At 49.3% G+C, this 17,496-nt stretch overlaps 7 protein-coding genes across 7 annotated transcripts; 3 read left to right on the forward strand and 4 right to left on the reverse strand.

Moving 5' to 3' along the window:
* Positions 1–811: 811 nt before the first annotated feature.
* CI109_103214 (uncharacterized protein) lies at positions 812–2,741 on the forward strand (the record flags this gene model as incomplete). The annotated part of the gene is made up of 6 exons (XM_032001599.1): positions 812–831; positions 913–1,051; positions 1,128–1,260; positions 1,372–1,515; positions 1,644–2,402; positions 2,557–2,741. 6 exons carry the CDS (start codon positions 812–814, stop codon positions 2,739–2,741), a joined length of 1,380 nt encoding a protein of 459 aa, XP_031864489.1.
* Positions 2,742–3,260: 519 nt separating this feature from the next.
* CI109_103215 (uncharacterized protein) lies at positions 3,261–5,255 on the reverse strand (the record flags this gene model as incomplete). The annotated part of the gene is made up of 2 exons (XM_032001600.1): positions 3,261–5,032; positions 5,093–5,255. 2 exons carry the CDS (start codon positions 5,253–5,255, stop codon positions 3,261–3,263), a joined length of 1,935 nt encoding a protein of 644 aa, XP_031864490.1.
* A 2,153-nt stretch (positions 5,256–7,408) lies between these two features.
* CI109_103216 (uncharacterized protein) lies at positions 7,409–8,323 on the reverse strand (the record flags this gene model as incomplete). Its single annotated transcript, XM_032001601.1, has 3 exons — positions 7,409–7,540; positions 7,726–7,787; positions 7,963–8,323. The coding sequence occupies 3 exons, from the start codon at positions 8,321–8,323 to the stop codon at positions 7,409–7,411; spliced, it is 555 nt and encodes a 184-aa protein (XP_031864491.1).
* Positions 8,324–8,635: 312 nt separating this feature from the next.
* CI109_103217 (uncharacterized protein) lies at positions 8,636–10,189 on the reverse strand (the record flags this gene model as incomplete). The annotated part of the gene is made up of 7 exons (XM_032001602.1): positions 8,636–8,700; positions 8,754–9,049; positions 9,115–9,168; positions 9,231–9,467; positions 9,540–9,655; positions 9,757–9,862; positions 9,948–10,189. 7 exons carry the CDS (start codon positions 10,187–10,189, stop codon positions 8,636–8,638), a joined length of 1,116 nt encoding a protein of 371 aa, XP_031864492.1.
* A 648-nt stretch (positions 10,190–10,837) lies between these two features.
* Positions 10,838–11,803, forward strand: CI109_103218 (uncharacterized protein; the record flags this gene model as incomplete). Its single annotated transcript, XM_032001603.1, has 1 exon — positions 10,838–11,803. One exon carries the CDS (start codon positions 10,838–10,840, stop codon positions 11,801–11,803), a length of 966 nt encoding a protein of 321 aa, XP_031864493.1.
* Positions 11,804–12,080: 277 nt separating this feature from the next.
* On the reverse strand, positions 12,081–12,941 carry CI109_103219 (uncharacterized protein; the record flags this gene model as incomplete). The annotated part of the gene is made up of 1 exon (XM_032001604.1): positions 12,081–12,941. One exon carries the CDS (start codon positions 12,939–12,941, stop codon positions 12,081–12,083), a length of 861 nt encoding a protein of 286 aa, XP_031864494.1.
* A 403-nt stretch (positions 12,942–13,344) lies between these two features.
* CI109_103220 (uncharacterized protein) lies at positions 13,345–16,792 on the forward strand (the record flags this gene model as incomplete). The annotated part of the gene is made up of 17 exons (XM_032001605.2): positions 13,345–13,418; positions 13,558–13,620; positions 13,737–13,926; positions 14,016–14,183; positions 14,246–14,405; positions 14,482–14,708; positions 14,767–14,860; positions 14,910–15,070; positions 15,135–15,242; positions 15,296–15,442; positions 15,500–15,680; positions 15,733–15,804; positions 15,857–15,986; positions 16,044–16,303; positions 16,360–16,376; positions 16,445–16,576; positions 16,646–16,792. 17 exons carry the CDS (start codon positions 13,345–13,347, stop codon positions 16,790–16,792), a joined length of 2,331 nt encoding a protein of 776 aa, XP_031864495.2.
* Between the last annotated feature and the right edge of the window lie 704 nt (positions 16,793–17,496).

Genomic DNA, 17,496 nt, shown 5'->3' on the forward strand with positions numbered 1-17,496 from the left:
CGATGCGTGGCAGCGAATTCCGAACGGGGGTTCCTTGACACTCGCGACGAACGAGTTTCGGGATGTCCGGAGTCATCAATGGTGTCAGAAAGAGCATTTCTCAAGAATCAGTCGTTCATTCGATATGAGTGACCATACTTAGCAAGGCTTGATGTTGGACACGATCCTGTTCCGGTCTTGACTGCTGTGGTACTCGTCGTGCTCAGCTGTCGTCTCGACGACGTGAAAGCTCAGATCCACTCAAAAGCATTTTACGCCCTACATCAATAACGTTACCAAAGGGCGAAGCAAGAGTTCTTGACATTGTGATGGTTGCTGCGTGATGACCGAGCTCAGCCTGAGTATTTGCCATATCCTTTGCGCCTCATCTGAGCACAGACCTCTGTATGTATGTGTTCTCATCACCACACAAAGCTGTGACCAACACCGGTGAACGGACCTCTTTGCGAGCTGCACCCTGCTTACTTACGCACTGATCTCCCCGGACCGCGGTCTTCCCTACGCCCTACGGTCAGAAGGAAGCAAAAGCGGCGACGGGTGGTCGGTATGGGAGCCGAAAGACCCACCGTTGAGCGAACATGGCATGACGAACAATCTGATCAACGTTCATTTGTTTGATCTCCATCAAATCTAGGGAAGGGTTTTGATGTTGTCAAAGGGGTGAAAGGGGGATCGCAGCAGGTGGTCCAATGAAACTAATGAGATGGACGATATGCTTCAGTTCAATGCTTGATGACCGGCATACTTGTTTTTCTTCCATGATTGCGATCCTCGTTGCGAGTGAAAGTGCAGTGATACAACGGTAGTCAAGATGTCCGACATCAACATAACGTGAGTCAATCATCTCACATGGATAGACAGAATACCACCTCAAGGTGAATATGGATGACGTTGATGCCAATCCCATGATAGCCCCCTCACCGACCCCGTCGCGATCGTTCATATACCCATATTTCTCATCCACATCTACACCACCAAGATCTACTGGACACTGGATCGTGCTTCGGAAGAATCACCGGAATTTTTCAACATCACTTCTAATAGAATCGAGGTGGGTCTCAACCCTTTCTACGTCCTGTTCTCTCCGTCTGCAACCCCGTTTGGGACGGCGGTTGACACGCTGGCAGATGGCAATCTTCGGCTCTATCGAGATGATCTTGCATGAATGGTCGAATTTCGCCGACGAGGAAGTTCTCATCAATTCGAGTTGGAGAGTATTCGAGATCAGTTCGGGCGATGATGGTGACGTGGGTAACTATGGTGAGCCTGTCGCACTCCACGTCCAAAGTCTCTTTCGACCCACCCGAGTCTATCGTCTTAACCGCAACGGTCCAGCACGGCAGAAGCTGATCTTTCGGTTCACTTCGTCAGACTCCCCTCATCTACGACAAGTCTCAGCACCGCTCGCACGAGCTGGGATCTCCATCTTATATCAATCTAGCTACTTTACAGACTTCTTATTAGTCAAAGCAGACGACTTCGACAAGGCAGAAGGGATATTCGCAGAGCAGGGCTGTGAGTCGACTTGTAATGCAGCCTACCCGCACAATCCCCAAAGAATGCTCTGCACCCTACTCATTGTGCACCACACTCCGTTTTGGTGTGTCGTGGCTGATCGTTACTCTCTCCCCCCATTTGTGCAGGGCACGTCGATGCCGAGCCTTTGCCCACAACGCCCAGACGACAGTCTCAGCTCCTCTCTCCACTTTCTCCGACGATGAGGACACCCACACGTACCACACCTGCGCCCGCCACGCCCCAACCTGAAATAACGGTCATCTCCAGCCCCCTCGCTTTTGTGGGCTTCTGCCGAAATGCCGAACAACAAGCAGAGGAGAAGATCCGAAAGTTTCTCGTATGGCCCGAACGTGTATATGAGACGCTATCAATACGACCTACAGAGGACGGTGCAGCAGACACCTCGCCGTCGAATGGCGTTGCAGTAGAGGAGGGTGATAGACGACCTTTCATATCGTATACGCGGAACGAAGATGGTGCTTCGCTAGTCACTGAAATTCGAATCTTGAGAGCTATCTTCCCTGAAGGAGGACGACACGAGGTAGATCTTCAGTCGGGAGGAGAACTGGGTGAAGGATGGGACGATCATTTGTCGGATAAAGGAACGTATGACGTGCAAAGGACAGGGACAAGAACATGGTCAAGCAGTGATGACGGTGCTGTAGTTCTGAACACCCCACCTTGCGAGACGAGCGGTGGTCTTGAACAAGAGGGAATGCAGTCGCTCTCACCTCCTTGTCCAGACGAGTCACAAGATGTCGAACCAGGTTTCAACGAAGAAGAACGCCAACGTGGGTCGAAGATGTGTTTACAGTTGGACCTGAGGGGGGTGTCCGATCGCGAACATGATGAGGTGGAAGGAGATCGAGGAGCATATCATCTTGGTAAGTACGAGGTCAGCTGTAGCGATGTATATCGCTATCACCAAGCAGATACTATCATATTCCCTGCTCTTGAAATCGAGTTACTTCCCAGACTATCCTCATCCGCAGACAGCATAAGTAGAGTCAAGCTGACCACCGTTCCACCATGATTTAGACAATCCCGGTCTCCTAACTCGTTTCTCCGACCTCCTCACGAGCACAGGCTCTAGTCCTATCCGAATGCTATATTCATCAACGTTCCATACTGCTAACATCCTCGTCGAAGCGAGGGATGTGAAGCGCGCAAAGGGCCTATTGGAAAAGCGACGGAAGAGTGGGGAGTGGCCTACTTCCATCTGATCTGAAATGGAAAATAGCCGGTCGTATCAGGAAGACTCATCATCGCGAAGAGTGTAATCTAAAGGAATACCACCAACAGACTACGGTATAACAGTGTCCACTTTTGCCCATCTTGCATCGAATGTAGCACGGAGCTCAATTACGTCAGTAATACTGCTTTGGCTCAAAGATGCATCTTAGCTCAATGTAACCACGATACAACCTATTACTGTATATGCAATGTAGATAAGAAAAGGAAAGATGTATTTGACAATCGTATGATGATACTGTATATGCAATTTCTATATTGATCCAGACTCTTCGTCCTGTGATACTCTTCGAGACGGACCCCCAACATGGACGGTCACCTGCTCAGCAGGATCTCGTTCCAGACGGTATTGGGAATAGCCAGATTCCGTATCAAGAGTCGTTTTTTGGTGTGTGTATGCGCTCTGGTCATAATTCGTCTTTGTCTTGTCGTGATTTCGTGATCGTATTCTTCTTGTTTGTCCTTCTTTTCTTTCTGATTTCGGATACCCCTCACCACCTACGCCTTGCCGCATCAATCGCCCTGAAGCCTTCTGCCTCCAGGAAAACCGGCAAGTAACCCGTTCCTCTGCCTCCAACTGCGTGGGCGTCGTGTCCCTGTTCCGTCGACCCATCATCATCCTCCATGTCCACATCCATCCCATCATCTCCACTACCAAGCAACACACCGAGTCTCATCCCGCTTCCTGGAGCAGAGATACGTTGAGGCGTAGCGGGTAGTATGACGTTACCGCTATTCGACCGTGGCATTCGTGAGTGTAACGAGGGGAATTCTGGTGTGTCCGCTGCAGGCGAAGAAGGGAATAGCGATGGTTGGAGATTGGGTGGTGGTGCAGGCCAGAGTAGTGCCGGCTCGATTCGGTCCATACCTTCCGAAGGAATGGCATCGGGAGTCTGCATCTGAGATTGCGATGGTCGGGTTGGCGTTGCCATGGTCGAACTCGTACCGTTTAATGGTGATGGGAATCGCCAATTGTCCATAGCCGGATGGACAGCTTGAGGAGTACGGTTGTGTCGTCTGCTCGATGGTGTGACAGCAGGCGAAATGCTGTCAAAGTTGTGACGTGGGAACGGTAAACCTCCGAGGCTAATGGATGGACCCGCCGCATCGGGTGTAAAGGAGATGCTTCTCCTCAATTCGAGTTTCGGTGATGCACTTCTTCGGCCCGACGAAGCGACCGGAGAAGCAGTCGCAAGATAGAGCGCAGTATGTGATTCCGATAGCGAAGATTGGTGAAGACCCATGAGCGAAGGGGGTCGTTGAGGAGCCGAAGGCGCATTGTAGCTTGGTGAAGGAGGAATGGCAGACTGAGAGGCGCTTGATCGATGCCCTCTCATCGGCGCACCAGGCGCTTGTTGAATGTTCTGGACCCGTTTCTTTCCAGCAGTAACGGGACTCGGTGTCCTTGGTGGTCGATCGAACTGACTTGTGAATAGTCCTGGCGCAGCGGGAGGTGCCATCGAGTCGTCGACATCCTCATTCTCGTTGTCCGACACCAAGAACGATTTCTCCATCTGGATAATCTCCTCTAGCACATCTCGCATGTCTTTACCCATCCCAAACGGCAACGGATCAGGCGTTGTCTTCTTGCCTTTCTTTGCGGATACTCCAGTGCCTCCCGGTGCAGATCGACTGTCGCGTCGTTTCATCTGAGGCTTCTTCGACGAGATCGGCATAGCCGGTGTATATGGTTTGGTCATCTCAGATTGAAGCCATTCCTTCTCATCGTCGTCTTCCATGATCACGGCGTCGACATTAACGTTGGTTCCATAGCCTCTCCTCGATGTGCTGCTTGCGTTTGAAACATTTCGAGAAAGGCTTCCAGCTCCCCAGGTTGATGAGGAGAGAGACGTGATCGAGCTGGCGATTGATGGGTTTCGAGAATGACTACCGCTGGCACCGCCAACGAGGTCGGGCACTGCCCGAGAAGCTGAGGATGAGGTAGACATCATGGTACTTCTGCTCGTACTGATCGAACTCGCGAGACTGCCTTCAGCTCGCCGTCTCCTTCGTTCTTCTTTTCGTTCTTCGCGTCTGATATCGGCTCGAGCCAGTCGTCGATAATGTGACGCGTTCCAATCGCTCCCTTGATCATCGTACGTAGTTGACGAGGTTGATGCAGAGGATGGATTGCGGGACAGGGAGGTAGAGATCGAGGAAGCAAGGGAAGGGGGATGTTGTGTTGAATGTGTCAATAAGGGTTCTGCCAATGGGACAGTGGGTTTATAGCATAATGATGAGAATGCGTCGGATCGAGCGCAGGCTGTAAACAAGAAGTCAGCATCAAAGTAGATGGTCGGGAATTCAAAACGTTGCTACTTACCAACACTGCAATATATCCCACCGTCCTCTGTTGTTCTTCCGCAGAAACATCTCCCTCTAGCACTTGGACTGGGTGACAAGCTACTCTCTGAATCGCTCACTTCCTCTCCATATTTGCCACCAAGACCAAGCAGTCCGGTCCCGGCCACAGAGCCGGACGGCATTTTGCTTCTGTAGCTTTGGTTCAAAATGCTTTGAGATTTAAGTGGGATGTTAGACGAAGTCTCGTATAAGGGGTAAGGTTGTCTATTGTGTGGGTGATCTGGATGAAATACCGGTAGTGGCTGAGAAGGCATGGAAGAGAGTTGAAACGGTGGGTTCAACCGTTTCACGTCGACTCGAGAAAAAGTAAGCTGCCTGAGCTGTCGTTGATGGAGAAGGCTGTGAGATGGCGAAGGCGATGCGATGTGTGTGTTGTTTGTATTTCGAATCGCGTCGAGAGCGAGAGCGAGGCGATCACTGATCTGCCGTGATGAGATCTATCATCCGCTTGATGTGTGTTTGTAGAGATGGGGAAAAGATGGAAACAGCCGGGTCTTTCCTCGTATTGATTGGTGTCGAGGACAGGTGACGAGTGACTACTGATGTGAAGTGTCAGGTGGACAACAAGACGAACGGAAAGAGGGATAATGATGATGATTGATGGTCTTTCACCAAAGACGAAGACAACAAACAAACAACGTCGTTTACAGGGAGGCAACGAGGAGGTAAAGGGTAAAAGTAAAGGGAGACTTAAGGGATTGAAGAAAAAAGAGAGGAAAGTAAAGCAAAGCAAGCAAGCGAGAAGGAGGGATTTGAAGAATTGATAGACTGAGTGAGTGATGATGATGATGATGATAACTTTAAGTTGAAGACGCGTCGTATCTATTCTTTTGGTACTCGTACAGTGCAAAAGGAGAAAACGTGGTAAACACAAACATTGTAACAATCCCTGAATTGGGAATGGGTCCAGGGGAAAAGGGAGAAAGGGCGAAAGGGACAGGAAGGAAAGAGAAAGACGCGTAGAGGCACATTGTCCCCTTCTTCCTGTCCTCGATCACACCTTGGCTTTCACTTGGTACTGTGCATTTCATCTCATCCATTGATCCATGTATTCAACGCCAATATGCTTGGTCAGTATCATAATCATAATCATAATTATAAGATGAAACGTGGTGGGCGTGGTCAAAAGGATGAATAGCCTAATTATAAGCCAAGATGACATCCACAGTCAGACAGACACGTTGTATTGAGGCGTAGTATTATATCAAGGAGCCAAGGATTGGTCAAGATCCTCTTTGACTTTAGACTTTTATTGACTGCGCGTGGGAATCACACCTCTGGTAACGTGTGCGGGAATCGATTCATGTTTACAGTATTTCTCGGTTCCCGGAATAGCTTTTGCGTTCTATCTAACTAAGCTATTCTATTCGCGTACGACATTCATTTTCTTCCTTGGAAAAGCCAATGCGTGCTCGATGAGCGCAGTCATGTTTGACTACTGCGTTTACACCTGTCGTCCTCTACACTTGCGAAGGAGGTGGTGTGATGAACTCGCTCTTCGTGGTCGATCTTCTCTCGTGGAGAGGGCCGATATGAGCGCTCGTCTTTCAGCTCATCGAGCGCCACAACTCGTCACACATACGAGGCTGACATGGGTCTCACATGTCATAATACTATCTCATTGTATTACTGACTATCAGCCCAGCGGTCCATCCTTACCTAAATTGAACGAATTCAATCCACTCGATCACTTGCGTTGGTGACGGCAAGAGCGCAAGAATTTTTAAGTATGATAGTAGCACTAACACAGGCGTCATTGTCTCATGGGCAAGAGGAGCATTTCATTCCTGACTTTGGAGTTCGGTCTTAATCGTCTAGCAATATGTCTCGTGGGCACGTAAAGATTGGCTCTTTACGTCTTTGTTGATTGTTCACAAGGGGAAACATCATTCAATCGACCTCAACTGATATCCATCGTTGTCTCCGATTCTGAGAGGGGGCTAATTGTTAACGCTTCCGAAGGAATGGAAGCGTCAATGTTTCCAGAAAGATTACCATGAACGCTTGAAAGGGGATATGTGAATCGGAGAGTTGTTTGAACAGAGGAATGAAGATGCGATCAACTCAGTGATCAGGTATGCGAGGGCTCAAACTTGCTCAGGCTTAGACCAAGTACAAGAGACGGGGTCGAATACCAGATAACATAGAACTGGATGCAAGGATAATACAATATATGCAGGGTATATTTCGCGTCGCCCCCCTCCTTCTCCTTCTCCAGCCGTGAAACGTTGACCTGAACCTCTCCGAGTTCCCTCTCTGTTCACCCTCAAGGTCGTTATGCCGGTCTCTGTTCTTCGGCTGCATCAGCCAACAGTTCCGCTTTTCTCTCTTCGAGCCCCATCATCTCCCTCTCTCTGGGTGATAGTGTGAAGAACGAGTTCTTGAGAATAGCATATTGTCTTCGAACCTATAAGACGTCATGGGTGATCAGCTTCTACAGCAGGTGCAGAAGTACGGAAAACCTCGCAGACCGAGTAATGGTGCAGGCTGTGCGGAAGCGGGAGTTGGGACGGTGATGTGGGCGAAGAGGAACAACTTGGGGTGGGACGAGATGAAGTGACTCATAGCGTGGAGGAATGAAGCAGTACTTACGGGTGAAAACACATGTTCTCTTTCTCCAAAGTCTGCCCAGAGGGTCATATACACGCAAGCGACTAGTGAAGAACGAGGAGGTCAGCGATAAGTCATACTTTGTTCGCCAAAGACCCTTTCCGCCAACGAAGAGAATACACTGAAGACGACCGTCGTTCATCATCAAGAGGGACGATACACCATCATTCCACCCGACGAGGTAAGAGAAACTGAATGTAGAAGCAGAGTAACACTCACATCCACCTAGAACCCATCCCCCTACACCTAATAGCTTACTAGTCCTACTAGGTAACGCATTCTCATTCGCGACTCTCGCAAAATACTTTTCAGCCTGTGATCTACTCCTAGGCGGATCGAGCGTGGAGATATCGGGTCCAACGTAAGATTTTTCGGGATGAAGGAGATCTCGTCTCATTCGACGTAATTGGCCAGATACCGTCGGTAGAGGTTCGGAAGGTTGAGCTTGAGCATGCGGTTGGGGCTCAGGTGGTGGAAGGGAAGAGGACGATGATGGTGAAGAGGAGGGTCGGGAAGGAAGGGAAGAGAGTAGAGATGAACTGGGTCCTGCTTCGGGTTGGGGTGAAGGAGCTTTTGACATGGTTGAGAATGTGGATTAGTGGATTCAAAACCGATATGGTAAGTGGTATGTAGCAACTTATCGCAAGCGTTGATGAGTTCATGTTGGAAGACGAGTGAATGGCACAAATTGAAAGTGGCACTTTCGGAGAATTTACTGCTCAAATTTACCCAAAATGAACCCTGAATGCGCGAATTACGTCTCTTTCAGGCACCAGGCTGGTAAAACCTCCGTTGCAAGAGGAAATGGTCACAAAAAGTCGTCTCCAAGCTATATAAAATCGGCTTGCATCCGCACATTTTACACCGCAAAACGTCTCTATCCACAAGAAAATCACTTGGCGATTTCCACGCCACCAGTAGCATTGAGCGCTTTCTTGATGTCCCCATAGATTAAAACTACATGCAGAGAAACACATCAGCAAAGGACAGAGGGTGGAGACTGTACTCACATTGACCAGCGGTAAGAGTACCGATCATGACCAACCTGGTCGACATTCCGGTGAAGAGACCCTTGACACCGAGTTGACCGGCCATCTGGACGAGTCGGGAGGAGGTAGATTGACCGGGTGCGCCCTTGGTCTTGTTGATCTTGGAGAGCAAGGTGTCGGCCGGTTGGGAGATGACGGCAGCGGCCATACCAGCGATGAGACCGGCACCGAGGTTAAGAGAGGTAGCCTGACCACCGGTGAGCGAGGCCTTGGTCTTGCCGAGACCAGCGAGGATGTTCTCAGAGGCAATCTCGAAGCTATTCATATGGGACGGGATCAGTGGGTGTACCTACTTTGGGGCAGTCGTTGTGGTTAGACTTACACGGCGAACTTGGCCATGGTGTAAGGGACTTGCTTGAACAAGATGGGACCGAAACTAATTCGATAAGCAGCCTGTCAGCAAGTGTCTTGACCATGATCTGTTTGCTTCGCACTCACCCGGCGTAGAAGGCACCGGGACCCTCCTCCTTCAAGATCCTGGCGAAACCACCAACGAGACCGTTGGCGAAGGTGGGTTGAGAGACAAGCCTGATTCGGGTAGCCTCAAGAGGACAAAGGGCAATGTCGGCGAAGAACTCGGCAATACCGGAAGCTCCGAGGTAGACAGCCTGTCGGTTCTCTCGGGCCTTGTCGATACCGAGGACGTCGATGGCCTTCTTCTTCCAGAACTCGTAACTAAGGAAAGCGACATTAGTGAACACACGCCCCATGCCCACAGCACAAACACCTCAGGGACAGAACACTCACCCTCCGAACTTGAAGGCACCCTGGATGGCGTAACCAACAGCAGTGGGACCGAAACCGGTCAAGAGAGCACCAGCACCCTCGTTGGCGATGATCTGTCGGAAACCACCGACCATACCCTGATAGCGAGAGAGAAGATCAGCACGTTGTAGTGATATATATAAGAGACACAGCGATGTCGCCAGAGGCTTGCTGTGCACGCTTGGGGCAAACAACTCACCCTGTTGTAAACCTCGGGCTCGAGCTGGATTCGGGTCTTGACGACATCGACGGGGGTGAGGGCACCGTGGGTGATGGCACAACCGAGAGCACCGGCAAGGGCGAATCTGTACCAGAGTGATTTGTCAGCTTGCTGTCGACTCGTGTTGAATGTGAAAGAAGTCGCGTTTGTTAGCGAGAAAAACAACTCACCGGGCGTAGAGGTCAACACCGGTGGGGGTGGTCTGGGTAGCGTCAGTGACGGAGTGAGAGACGGCCTCCTTGGCATCCTGGAACTTCAACTCGGCCTTGTGGGCCAAAGTGGAAGCCTGAGATTGGGCATCGTGACCGTAGGCCTTGGCCTGGGCGACGGCGTTGTCAACCTTGTCACCGACCGAGGGGACGAAGAAGGTGTTGGTGGTGGAGAAGAAAGGGTTGGGCCTGTAAGGAGACATTTTTGAGTGGTGATGTGATTGCTAAAGTTGATTAAGCTACACGAAGAAGAGACAGAAGCAAACAAGAAATCTATAGAAATGAGATGCAGATTAGAGTCTGAAAGAAAACAGGAAAGAAAAGCGTTTGTGTTAGTGGATCAGGGAAACGGCAGAGCACGGTGGGTGGGCGAAAGAGGGGACGTCGTGTGTGAGAGAGAGAGAATAATATGACGACGGACCAAAAAACGGATGTTGGGCATAGACAGCGGAAAAGCCAACTTCGGGAAATCGGAGTTATCCCCGTCACAATGAGTCTTCACGGCAACGATCATAGGTTGTTTAAGGATTTACCCCATTTAATGATCGGCATATATCCTATCGCGGAAGCTGATGTAGATAAGGCGGGATGGCAGTCACCCAGAGAACGCCGACGGGCAAAGATCTACGTGCTTCATACTGTATATCCGTACGGCAAGATCTTTGAGTCAGTGTTGGCAATCGCTGCAGAGGCAAGGGGCTTGAACACGAATGCTTCACAGAGACACATCGAAATCGATCTCAACTCATTTCAACCTTCAGTCTCTCAAAACCTACCACCAGGCAAGGTCAATTTGACTAACGGTGAACCAACCTCTTCTTTTTCGTCCAGTCATTGGCCCTAGGCGCACCATGTCATTCACATCATCCATTCTGATTACCGGCGGAACCACTGGGCTAGGCTACGAGACCGCCCTATCGCTCGCCAAATCCCAACCTACCACGCAGATAATCATCGCCTCCCGCAGCAACGGCTCTGCAGCCGACACGATCAACTCGCTCACTTCGAACGATCCGCCCAATGTCGTCTATCTACCACTGGACTTGGAGACCCATGCATCCACTCGAGAATTTGTCAAGCTGTATGAGAGTCGAAGCTTCCCTCCTATCCGAGCACTGCTCCTGAACGCAGGAATCCAATTCGTCGATAAAGTCCATTTCACATCGGATGGTATCGAAACGATGTTCGCTGTCAATCATGTCAATCAAGCTCTCCTCTTCTTCTTGCTCAAAAAGTATCTCACTACAACAGCAAGGATCGTCATCGTATCAAGTTCCACACACGATCCAGCACAGAAACGTGTGGTTCCGCCGAATTACACGACAGCTGAAGCGGTAGCTCACCCTCCTAGTGGGAAACCGGAATACGAAACTCAAGACGAAGGATTCCGTCGATATGCACTGTCGAAACTCACCAACGTCCTCTTCGCCTATGCCCTCACTCGACACGTCAAAGAGAACAACAAGGCTTGGAAAGTCCTCACTCTAGATCCGGGAGTGATGCCAACGAGATTGTATCGATGGCAATCAGGTTTCACCGGATGGGCATTCAACTTTGTCTTGTCCACCTTCATCGGTCAATGGTTGATCAGAGACACTTTCACAACCGCTTTCAGCGCAGCGACCTTTGCAAGGCTAGCAGTCGACGAAGAATTTGAGGCAGAAGACAAGAATGGAAAGTACTTCCAGGTGGTGGGAGGGAAGGAGATCGCATCTAGTGAGCAGAGCTACGAAGTCAAGCTTCAGGAAGATTTGTGGGACTGGACAGTGAAGGAGGTTGCCGAAGGCAAGGAAGTTGAGGATTTCAATGCTTTGTAAATTAGTTCCAGTTCAGCTATCTCTTCATTGTAAATCGGGTGTTCCCATGCCCATCAGTGATCAAAGTACCACCACGTCGTAGCTGATCCTGTCTGGCCTGATTTGGGTTATATGTGAATGCAAATGTGCGATGCATGCAGAATGTATGCCTTTGTGTCTCCACTGCCAATCATAAAGACCAAAATGCGATGTGTGATAGAGGAGCGTGCTTTCCGCCTATCTGTCGTACATCCTACCCTCCTTCTTCATCAACGTGTGAGGCCTTCATTCATCATTATCATTGTTGTTTGGAGCCGTTGTTCTCCGTCGATAGCGGTTCGAAGTCTTCCTTTACCTCCTTCACGTCCACTGCCGCTTCTTCCGACTCCTCGGCAGCTACTCCCGACGCTCTTGATTCGGCTCGAGCACCAGCATCTCCGCGATCTGACGAAGATTTGCTCAACAACTTCTCAAACTTGTCTGCCAATCCTTCGAATCCACCATAAAACCCTCCACCAAAGTTTCTCAACTCCTTGACAATCTCAGCCGCTTCTTTGCCTTCATTCCTAAATTTGACTCTTCTATTCTTCTTTGCATTTTTCGATATCGTCCCGTTCATCTCGCGTTCTCTTCTCGATTGTACATTTTTCTGAACTTCCACTCTAAATTGTAATGGTTGTTCGTCCTTCTTCCCACTTGGATTTCGCGTCAATTCCGTCGTTACTGAAAGTGAAGAACCATTTTCAGGATTGAGGATCGTTTCGAGATCACGTAATGACGGACCACCAAGGAAATTCGATTCGGACGATATTGTCGGTGGTGGAATTTCCAAAAGTAATGGTTTGTCCAATTTCACAGGTCGGAGAGTGGTCAAGAATATCGTAGGTCCGGGATTGAACGAGTCTGGATCTTTAGGCAAATACATGTCTAATATAGATGCGCCGAGCTTGGACTCGACAGCTCGGATAATAGCGTAAGCATGGAGGATGGAAGGGATGTTGTTGAATGTCTTGATGACAAGTTTGGTAGACCCCTTGGATGGGTCGAGATCAGGATGAGGGAAGGTGAGCAAGTATCGACGGGTCGGTGTAAGCAGGGAGGGAGTGATTAACGGTCGAAGTCGAGATGGACCCGAAGCGAAGAGCGTTCGGGGGTTCATTTTGGTCGTGTGACGACGAGAATCGATAGGCTAGCCGAGTTGAAGTGAGCGAGGTGATGATTTCAGCTTCGTCGAAAGCGATACCGACGACCTTTTGTTGATGAGGATGTAACAAGACGGACGAAATGTTGAAACCGCTACTTGGGACGGAAAGTCGGGTCGGTGGAGGAAAAAATCCTGACGTGTTGACGGGATCAAATATATCCTTGTTGTAGGTGGCGACCCGGAGATGACCTCAGCCCGTGCTCGTACTCACACTTGCACTCGCATTTGATGGTTGATGATTGATGATTGATGATGATGATGCATTGTTGGTTGATTCAAGAACCTTGCTTTCTTCCTTCCCGCTATCAAGTCACCCGAAATCAAACTCGTCACGAGAGGGGAACCAACAATCCAGACCATGTCTTCTTCCCCTGCAGCTGCTTCGAGCAGCTCAAACTGGGTAGAACCTACAAAGGAAGCGAAGCCGCCAAAGTAAGTAAGAGACCAATCACTGTATCGATCATTCTCTGTCTGCCAGCTCGTATGACCTAGACATAAACTGCCCCCAAGCAAGCATGGGGTGTAACCTTCGCTAGATACTATACTGATGCTGTTCTGTCACCTCGCGCAGGGATGCTGACCTCAAAGAAGCATGGGCTTTCCTCAAAGTCGGTGTGGAACACATCATGACCCGGTATGTTGTTTCCTCCTTCCTCCTTCTATTCCGATAGCTCGACCGTGGAAACTTCCTCACGGCATCTCTCCTTATTGCTCGGACTGGTACTGACTGTACTATGCGGCTCCTTCTAGTCTACACCTCGGCATGTCCTACTCCTACTATATCCTCCTCTACACAGCGATCTACGACTTCTGCACCCAGCCTGGGAAGCCGAGCATGAACGCTTTCTCTCCCACAAGAGGAGGTGCTAGTCTTCAAGGTGCGGACCTGTATAGAAGTCTGCATACTTGGTTATCGGACCACTGCAAGGATTTAAGAGAGGTTAGTCAGGCTACTTTAGACTATCATACATCAACGAATGCCAAGTGTCGACTGGTCGTGAAATTATATCGCTGACAATACGAGTATAGGAGTCAAGCAAGCTTTCAGACTTGGAGCTGCTGAAATTCTATGCCAGACAATGGGATAGATATACTACCGGAGCGACATATGTCAACAAGCTGTTCAATTACTTGAACAAGCACTGGGTCAGGAGAGAGAAGGACGAAGGCAGAAAGGAGGTTTACAGCGTGTACACCGTAAGTCTCTCAGTCTAATTTTCCTTCTGGAAAGAAGGCTAATGTAACTCACCTGTCCCCAGCTCGCGCTTGTAGCTTGGAAGCAAAACTTCTTCCGATATTTTACAGTGACAGGAGGAGGGATGAGCCGGCTAACTCAAGCTGTGTTGCGTCAGATCGAGCAGCAAAGGAACGGGGAGGACATCGATTCTGGGCTGTTGAAGAAGGTCATCGACAGTTACGGTACGTAAATTGGCATACCTATCAGCTGCAAGCCAGTGATCTCTATGTGTCAGCTGACAATTGTCCGTGTGCGCAGTCTCCCTTGGTCTCGATGAAGCCGACGTTCAACGACAAAATCTCGATGTGTACAAGGAGTTCTTCCAAGCTCCATTCCTCGCGACAACAGAGCAATACTACAGAGCGGAATCGTCGGCTTTCGTCAGCTCAAACTCTGTTTCTGATTATATGAAGAAGGCCGAGGACAGATTACAAGAGGAGGCTGATAGGGTCAACCTCTACTTGCATGACGACACGCGTGCCGACGTAAGCTGCTTTCTCCAACCTTTTGACGAGTTCCCAGCTGATACTCCGTGTACAATAGCTGAAGGCGAAGTGCGAGGCTGTGCTCATTTCCGAACACAACACCCTGCTGTGGGAAGAGTTCCAGTCACTCTTGGACGCCGACCGTGTTGATGGTGAGTGATGCGAGAATAGCATTGTAACACCGTGCTGACCGTTGTGCAGATCTCGGGAGGATGTACGGACTTCTTTCCCGCATCTTTGGTGGTCTTGATCCTTTACGAGAGAAGTTTGGAGAGCATGTCAAGCGAGTTGGTCAAGCTGCCGTTCAGAAAGTCATGCCTGCTCCTGGGGCTGTCTCAGAGACTGGTAAAGCCGAGACTCTGGTGAGATTGTATTGTTGCTGTCATGACCTAGCTATGCTGACATACTCTACTTTCTCTCTGCTAGGACCCCAAAGCGTATATCGAGGCGCTGTTGGAGGTTCACACCAAATACACCGAAGTTGTCGAAGGACCTTTCAGAGCGGAAATGGGTTTCAACAAGTCTCTCGATCAAGTAAGTTGCCTATCGCAACATGTGTCAATGGAATCACGCTAACAGTATATTAGGCTTGTCGTGACTTCTGCAACACCAATGCCGCTTGTACCACGTCAACGAGGTCACCCGAGTTACTGGCGAGCTACTGTGATCAGCTATTGAGAAAGAGCAACAAGGATCTGGACGCAGAGTCCCTTGAGGCAGCTCTCAATCAAGCGGTGAGCTGTCCGAGCACCTGTTCTATTGGAATGTGGCCCAGCTGACATTTGGTGCAGATGATTATATTCAAATTCATTGACGACAAGGACGTCTTCCAGAAGTTCTACCAGAAGAAGCTTGCCCAACGTCTCGTCGGATCATTGTCTGCTTCCGACGATAGTGAGAGTAGCATGATTACCAAGCTCAAGGAGCTTTCCGGTTTCGACTATACCAACAAGCTGTCGAGGATGTTTACCGGTATGTGTTCAGCGTATTTAACCGAGGTGCCTTGTCTAACGTGCTTTGCTAGATGTCAACCTTAGTCGCGACTTGGCGGAGAGATTCAAGGAGAAGGAGAGACAGCAAGGCATCAGCAACGACAGTAAGTTCTGAGAAGATGATAGCCTCGACGTAGTGCTGACAGAAGTGTTCAGTCGACTTCCAACCCCTCGTCCTCGGTACCAACTTCTGGCCTTTGGCGCCACAACAGACCGATTTCAGCATTCCCAGAGAGATCCAATCCACATACGACCGCTTCACATCATTCCACAACGAGGTCCATCAGTGCGTTCTTCGAGTACAATCATGATGATGGAATGCTGATATGTTTGACTGTCGTAGAGGCCGAAAACTCACTTGGTTGTGGCACGTCTCCAAGAACGAACTTCGAACAACATACCTACCTCAGAAATACATCTTCATGACCTCCTCTTACCAAATGGCTATCCTCACTCAATTCAACGAGAATGATTCCTTGACATTCCGAGATATCCTAAGCGGAACGAAGATATCGGACAGCATATTAAAGCCTCAGCTGGCTCTGCTAGTGAAGGCAAAGGTGCTGTTACAGTCTGGTGAAGATACCTATGATTTGAACTTGAGTGAGTGACCGATCTCGCCATCTGAACTCCTATGCTGATACCTGAACCTCACGTAGACTTCAAGTCCAAAAAGGTCAGTCAATATATACGAAAAGGGAGATTACTTCATGCGAAGGCTGACGTTTTCCTCTTTCTGTGTAGATTCGAGTACAACTTAACCAAGCAGTCAGATCTGAGCAGAAGGCCGAGCAGAAGGAAGTACTTGCTGCCGTTGACGAAGATAGGAAGTTCATCTACCAAGCGACTATCGTCCGATTGATGAAGGGTCGTAAGGTGGGTTTCAACATCACATCGTTGTAGGGCAAGTTGTACATCTGCTAATCCACCTATTCTCCCTTGCAGACGATGCAACATCAGGCCTTGATGCAAGAGGTCACAGCTCAGATCTCGAGCAAGTTCACGCCGAAGATTCCAGAGATCAAGAAGGCGATTGATTACCTGATTGACAAGGAGTACTTGGAGAGGTCAGCAGAGTCTAACAATACCTAGTGAGTGTGGTTGCGATCCGTCGTTTCCGTTCGCCATTCTGACGAATACGCCTCCTTCGTAGCAACTATCTGGCGTAAATGGGGTCGAAGTAGTCTGGAGCTGGGAGATGGAGATGGATGTGGAGATATGAAGAGGAGAGATGAGAAACGTCATGTTCCGAATCGTCACGAAACCATTGCATTTGTTTATATAGTATAGGTACATTTGAGACCAAGTGATACATACCCATTTTCTGAATATAGGTTTTGAACGAGATGAGAGAGTTGTCAACATGTAGACAAGAGGGTTATGCGTTGCAAGAGGGTGCCAGAGAGCTCTCTCGTCCCATACTGATGAATTGGCAGGTAAACCTCGCTCGACCAATATGATAATGAGTTGGCTGTTACACTGTAAACCCGACAACATCGCAGGAGTATCTTGCTCGTGATAGCAAGTTGCGTCAACGTTGTCCGAGGTGTTCGGGGCACCGGTCAATTCCGTTGGAAACAAGCTTAATTCATCGCAACATCGAAAATGACTCCGGTGATGTCGGGAAGATACACATCTCTTATCTTTGAGCATGTGTAAATCATCAAGATACATATAAGAAAGGAGATTGATCAGTCTGTGGTGTCTTTTCCTCTTGGTTCTTCTTGGAATTCTTTCGATACTCAATTGCACTACTACGATCAACTTGGTCGTCCTTTGTTCCTTCTACATCATCA

The sequence above is a fragment of the Kwoniella shandongensis genome, chromosome 5 (assembly GCF_008629635.2).
Source record: "Kwoniella shandongensis chromosome 5, complete sequence".
Classification (NCBI taxonomy): domain Eukaryota; kingdom Fungi; phylum Basidiomycota; class Tremellomycetes; order Tremellales; family Cryptococcaceae; genus Kwoniella; species Kwoniella shandongensis.